The sequence below is a fragment of the Vigna radiata genome, unplaced genomic scaffold (assembly GCF_000741045.1).
Source record: "Vigna radiata var. radiata cultivar VC1973A unplaced genomic scaffold, Vradiata_ver6 scaffold_294, whole genome shotgun sequence".
NCBI lineage: Eukaryota > Viridiplantae > Streptophyta > Magnoliopsida > Fabales > Fabaceae > Vigna > Vigna radiata.
This window is the reverse complement of record NW_014543419.1, coordinates 309,850-317,481: the sequence shown is the minus strand read 5'-3', so window position 1 is coordinate 317,481 and position 7,632 is coordinate 309,850. Positions and strand designations below refer to the sequence as shown.

The 7,632-nt window shown below is 31.7% G+C and overlaps 1 protein-coding gene across 1 annotated transcript; it reads left to right on the top strand.

Moving 5' to 3' along the window:
* The first annotated feature begins 262 nt into the window (after positions 1-262).
* Positions 263-1,754, top strand: LOC106754347. Its single transcript, XM_014636359.1, has 5 exons — positions 263-361; positions 529-538; positions 640-850; positions 1,036-1,201; positions 1,611-1,754. Exons 1-5 carry the CDS (start codon positions 263-265, stop codon positions 1,752-1,754), a joined length of 630 nt encoding a protein of 209 aa, XP_014491845.1.
* The last annotated feature ends 5,878 nt before the right edge of the window (positions 1,755-7,632 follow it).

Below are 7,632 nucleotides of genomic sequence, written 5' to 3'. Positions count from 1 at the left end.
TTATTATTTTTACTGATCATCAAGATATTTTCATATAAATTTTTGAAATGTGATTCTATTTTAAGATCTTTAAAAATATTTTTAGTTTTATATTCAAATAGGTTTTTATAAATGGAACAAGAGTTACTTAATAGTGGTCATAATTAAAAAAATCTTTGGAAGAGAGATTATTCATTGAAGAAGAGAGAAAAATATAATGTCTAATATCATGGTTAATGAAGATGACAACAACATCCATGAGTTAAACTCATAGTGGATGAAGATGATAGAAAACACACTGAATGAAGAAGAAGATCCATTGAGTGTAGGCGATATCTTAGGAGAAGTTTATCATGACTTATCCAAACTTTTACCTTCTCAGGTATTTTATATTCATCATTTCTTCCTATTTTGGATTTTAGGTTTCAACCATATTTTTCTATTACATGTTTTTTATTCCACTATATTATTATCATCTTCTAATTTTATTTCAATAATTTTAACTTTTTACTTGCCTTGACTTTAATGATCTTAATTTTTTGAATGAAGGTTCCTACGAGTATGAATCCTTCATTAGATCTTTCACCAAATCCAGTGGCATTAGTTGCAAATAATATTTAAAGTTCTGGTGAAGATCTTTTTGTGGTATTCATGATCAAGGTGTTGCTTTTGCTTATAGTCATGCTCCAACTCCTTCCAATGTTGTTTCTGCCACTACTAATACTCAACTTCCTTCCCCTCATAACATTATTCTATCGAATCACGTTGCGTCTGATTGGGTTCAAATGTCCAACAACTCTAATCACTTATATTCTGACAAATTGAAGTCACATCACATACAATATGAGCGTTGGACAGAAGATGAACACAGGTGCATTTAATTGAAATTTTGGCATTTCATTTTTCTTAAATATTTTGATTTGTGTACATGATTTTATTACATACAAATTAAATATATATATATATATATATATATATATATATATATATATATATATAGGTGGATAAAAAATTTAGTAGCTATCTTTTTATGAATTAACTTTATTTCTTCTACAGACTATTTCTTCTTGGACTTATAGCTTGTGGCGAAGGACATTGGAAAGACATTTCAGAATTATACATTGTATCAAAGTCTCCATCTCAAGTAGCAAGTTATGCTCAAAAATACAAGATTCATCAAAATGCCTCAACGAAAAATAAGAAGAGAAAAAGTATTCACGAGGTAATCTAAAAGACATCATCAATTATTAAGACAGCTTTTTGTAATAGGATAATGATATTTAGACAACATTTTTTTGACAACATTTGAACATTGATTATGTGTCAATCTGTGATTGATCAAAAATTACTCCACAATAAATAATAATAATCATAAACACTATTGTGGAGTAATTTTTGATCAATCACAGATTGACACGTAATCAATGTTCTAAATATCATTATCCTTTGTAATAATGCATGTTATTGTAAACTAGTTAAGTTACTATTTTTTGAACTATTTTATATATAAATAAATATGTGTTTCATATCATGAAAATAAGTTAAATTAAACAAATATTAGGAAAAAATAATCTTTATTAATTAAAGTAGATGTATATGGTTTTAAATTTTATATTTCTTGTTTTTATCAGGTTTCTATTGAGCCTTCTAAACATGTTCTTCCTGCTTATATGATTTCGTTGGACGAAACATCATTCAAAGATGATGTGTTGAATTGTGCAAATCACATGGAAAGCTACAATAATTCTATTGTTGTGGTTCCTCATAAGAAATAGTTGCATTGGACTGAAGATGAACACAAGTACTTTTCAAGGAACTTTTTAAGATTTTATATTTCCTTAAATTATTGTGCTAATCAATATAGTTGAACATTATAAAAAATAAATAGAATATCTTATACTAACTTTTTAAAATAATAAATTAAAAATATACACTTTAACCATGATATGCATTTGTAAAAATTATTTATAAATTAGTTGATTTTTAAAATATATAAAGAGTTAGTTTTTTAATGTGTAAAACATTCATCCATGTAGTGTTTTAGACATTTTTTCTATTGTATTCATTTATTCAAAATTTCCTTAGTTGGGAACTGTATATATTATGTAGGATATTGGTCATGTAAGTAGGAAAATTATTACATTATAATAAAAAAAAAAGAACTTTTTATGAAGGGTCTTTTGAATCGAAATAAAAATTTTAAATTTTTTGTCGTTTGTATCTAAGTCGTTTGAATAACTCCATTAAAAAATCTATTTTAACCATCACAGAAAGTATTTTCTACAGATTTGTGTTTTTATGCGATAACTTAAATTCAATTAGACTATAGTTATTTATGTTTTCTGATAAAAATAAATAGACTAGAGTAAAATTGATCTAACATGTTATATAAACATCAGAGTAACACATTCAGATCAAGAACAACGTAAGCAAAGATGAAAGAATAATGTGCGTATTTCTTGCCATTGCAATTTTTGTAATCTTAACACAGGGACAGTTTTATTTTCTAAACCTTAACTCACTCAGACTCGATGATGTGTTTTTCTGAATAAAGTAGTGGGCTTAGTGATTAAAACTGAGAGTTACTCGTTGCCATTGCAATTTTTGTAATCTTAACACAGAGACAGTTTTATTTTCTAAACCTTAACTCACTCAGACTCGATGGTGTGTTTTTCTGAATAGAGTAGTAGTCTTAGTGATTAAAGCTGAGAGTAACTCATTCCCTATATATAGAGTCTGGCCATCACAGATTCAAAATAATGGGCTGGGCTTTACCTTTAAACAATATAATAACTGATTCACAACCTCTATGCAGTTAAAAAGGATAAAAATATTGGCTTCCTTAAAAATAGAAACTTAAAATGTCATAATACTTATTCTATAATTAAAATAATTCTAACATTTTCTAAAGTAATATCAACATGGCACAAATTACCTATTATTTTGATTTTATAAAGACTTACACCATTTTGGTAAACTTGATGTTGAATTGCATCAATTTAATAAAAAAAATAAGAAGTCCAAATATGGAATACTCCTTGTTAGGTCAAATATGTGAAAAAATATTGAAGTAACACTCTCTTATTTATCATTTACCTACAAAATAAATATAGTGTCAATTGTTGATTTATACGTCCTTTTAGATGTATTTAAAAAGTTTGACTTTGAGTTTGCTTTTATGGTACATATATTTATAGTAGATTATTACATAAATAATCAAAATAAACGTAAAATGTTACATCTCAAAAATATAGTATAAATTGTATAAAGAATCGTCATATGCATGATAAGATAGTACAATTATCTCACCATACTTTAAAGTATTATACTTTACAGTTATCCAAAAGACGGTAGAATTTAAATTTTATATACAAACGGTCTATTTCAAAACTATTTACAATGCTAAACTAAAACTAACTAAACAACTGGGTCATCTCCATCAAGCGCCTGCTCCATTGAGATCTCATCTCCCTCTGCTCACACCCACAGGATGATCATTGTAAAGGAAAAACACCACATACACAAAACACAATCACAAACAGAAAGGTAAGCTAGATATAAAAGAATTCATACAATTATATAACATAACACATTCGTATGGTTATTCAAGCAAGATAAACTAGTTTAAATATCCTAACATGTGTCGCTCCAGGTCTTAGAATGAATATCGAGTTATGGCGGGTTGTGCACTTGTGGTGGGCTCCACTGCTTTGTAAAGTCATTGCCATGGGTTTCACCCTACCACACACATAAGGTTAGTCCGTTACCACGCAATAGGCCTCAAAGTAGCCTACATTAGGACCTCCTACTACTCTCACCACATGAATCAATCCTCTCTATGTGAGAATGAAAGATCATTAGAGTGTTAGGATAACTTCCAATATTGAGCTCCCTGTATTCATTCTAAACATACTTATATCTCACCGAGAGATTTCCAGTTTGAAATCATACTTTATTCCAATTTGAATTCACAACTCCATTCTTTGATACTCATATGATTCAATATACATTCATATATCATTCAAAATAGTCCTCCACATCATTTCAATCAAATAAGAATTAATTAAGAAAAGAGTGAACTAAACCAGGACCATTCGCTCAGCGCATACTCTCGCATAACGAATCCAGAGGTTTCTCGCACAACAAACCATCTCATTGTGCGAATAAACTTCCAGTGGTACCAGACCTCAACCTCTCACATAGCGCCTCAATACGCTATGTGAAAGCCCAGACAATGGTCCAGATCCCCTAAGAACTCGCATAACACACCCCCTCGTTATGCGAAATGATTCGTTGTGCGAATCATCAGATAAAGAGCCAACCCCCACAATCATTCCCACAATGCACCTTCTCGTTGTGTGAATGCTCAGACAGAGAGCAACACGCCATGACCACTTGTTCTGCGAATTTATTCGCTCAACGAGTCTGCATAATTCTACAGCACGAATTCTGCAGAATTATGCAACTCAACCTCAATTTACCAATTCTAACTATTTTCCCAACTTCTAACTCTCCTAAATTGTGTTATATACCTAATTATAGTTGACTAAATGTTTCTAAACCTTCGTACCATCATTCTAAAGTGTTTATAGACCAACTCCCACTTCAAAACCTCTAAAATACCAACTTATAGAACCCAATCTACCACTTTTGGCACAATTTTAACTAACTTAAGAACTCAAACAAGTCATATTTGACGTACCAAAGTTGCCCCAATAGACCAATTGAACTTCTAACCACAAATTCCCAATTTCACTACTCTACTTCCCCAAATTAACTATAAAACCAATATAACTCTCTTCAATTCACCAAGATACATCCCTGCAGCAGATTTATAACAATTCAAACATGCTAATGAAAATTTACACCATTCCAAAATGATTCAAAGTCTCAGTTCATCATTCCACACTACAAAATAATCAAAAATACATAATTCTACCTATAATGAACATTCTTTCAGTGCAACCAATTCAAGAATCATACAACCACAAAATGTACAACTAATTTATCAATTCAAATCATATCTAGCTTCCCTTACCTCAGATCAGCAACACAACTCAAAGGAACCTCGTTAGTTTGCTTGTATTGCAAGGAATTTCTAAAAACGCCTACAAATCACCAATTGGTGATAGAAAAGAACCTTAGAACCTAAATGAAGCTAGAAATTGAAAGAAGGAACTCTTGATCCATGCAAACAAAACCAATTTGCATGATCAAGAACCCTAGACGCTCAAGAAAGGGTTAACCACTTACCCGCTCGATTCACCCAATCGATCGGTCAGATGTGTAGCCCTTGACGTGGTGATCATCTAGACACCTCCTGATCGTCAAACAGACAGCCCAAGCGTGAGAATTTGTAGAGAGAAGTTAGAAAATTCTAGGAGAATAATGTTTCAGAGAGATAAAAGTGATTTAGATAATGAACCGAGCTTTAGAAAATTCTATTTATATTATAAGTTTTTTTTTTAAAATAAAAGCTCGTCTCATTAATTTAATACACTTATCTACTCTAATACTCTATTTTCTAGGTTCTTACATAAAATTCCAAAATATATTGTCAATAATCAATAAACTATAAATTTATTTTATTTAACTTTAAAATTCATAAACTCACACAAACCATCATCCTTATTCATCAAACACGTGTGCATGTGATTTCACACATACGCATGCACACATACACACACATACAACAATACTTAAATAAATAATGAAAACTATCACTTAAATACATCAACTAATATTTTTGTTTGAGTGAAAATAGTCTTACGAGGTGAGAGTATTAGGTTACACTGATAACGGTAATTCTTACCATTATCTATGGTGTAATTTTCTTACCAAATCAACTCTTTTGAAGCTTGAAACCTAATTAATCCTCTCTTTTATCTAACTTTGTGAGTAACTTTAGTTTAGGTTACACTTATGGGTTTTCATCACTAATTTTCTCAAATTTTGTAGGCAAATTGTTTATCTTTATTGCACCAAAATCACATTAAATGGAATCATTCTTTAGTCTAAATTAGTTAGGTAATTATACGATTGTAAAGTGTCATACGAGTCTCTTGGGATATGATGTCCGGTCTTGTGAGTTTATTACTTAAAACGATTTGGTACACTTGCCAAGGAGTTAACATACACATTAACTAGAGTGCCTTATATAGTACCTCAACTTAATCGCACATGATTATGTTCAACAAGGGTATAAAAAAATTTGGAGTGATATCTTCGCTTGAATGTGTATGCTTTCGCTAAGTGAAGGTCTAAGACAACTCACTACAGTGACTCAGATGATACCTTTCTTTAAGCGTGTATGCTTTTTTCTAAGCAAGGATATCACACAAAACATTCATTAGAGTGACTCGAGTGATACATTTGCTTATGTACATATGCTTTCATTTAGGAAAGGTATTGTACGATATGTTGTTTGGGCCGAACGATTGTAATTAGTAACCGCGCAGTCCAACATGCTTATTGGGCCTCAATCATATTAATGATAGGCCATTATCGCTTCCGTTATTGGGCCAATGGTCCATCACGACGATATAATGCATCGCGAATAATATCTTAACAATCTATATCAGAAAAGATTAAATAAGATATGAACAACTAGGTATTCAGGTATAACCGTTTATATTATATTCTGTTTATATTTGATAATAATCTATATATACAGGGCTGGAATCGTATGCCAGGTACGCTCTCTCATACACCACTTTGCCTTACAATATTATTAAGTGATTTCACTCTGCATTCTCATATTGAGAATCCTCAGCCTTGCTTCTGAGGCTCATCACCAATCACCCTGACTTGGGCGTCGGAGTGCCATTGCAGGTACCCCCCCCCCCCGGTCGTAGTTTGGAGCTTCCGGACGGTTGAAGATCAGAAGACAGCGGGAGCGCCACGTCATCTAGGTTAGTCCCTTCGATCCCCAAAATATTCATACCGAAACAGGTATTAAACAAAGCATATAATGGAGTGACTCATATAACATTTTCGCTTGAGCATATTTGTTTCCATTGAGTGAGTATCAAAAAGAGATAATTGGGGTGACTCAAATTATACCCCTGTTAAGACTTTGGCAAGTGTACTAAGTCGTGCAAGTAGTAAAGCCGGTAAGACCGGAAATTGTTTCCCTAGAGACTTCGATATTACTCTACACTCGTATAATTACTAACTAACTCAAGCTAAAGAATGATTCCAATTTTTGGTTGGTATTATGCAATGAAAGTAAATTTTATGCATAAGTAAAATTTGAACTAATTGGGGCCAAAACTAGTGAATGTGAAAATGATTGATGACTACGTGGAATGAACATGTTGGAGAATGATTTCAACTAATTCCTTGCTATGCAAATGCACTACAATACCCTTCATTAATTACTTGTTCTTGCCAACTAGCTAATTTACTAAAACCCAATCCCTTGGTGAGTTAGCCTAGGTTCATTTGTTAAATCCCAATCCCTTGGCAATCCACCAAANTCACCCGCATTAAGAAAAGAAGTTTATGACAACTAAAGGTCCTAGTTCTATCCCTAGACANTATTTCCCTTANGTGTTTAGTCTAGTTCAAGTTTTACCCAAAGTTTCCCAACCTTAAGTAAACCCCACAATCAAGCTATGGTTGATCAAGTCATAACTAGCATTAAGAGAAAGA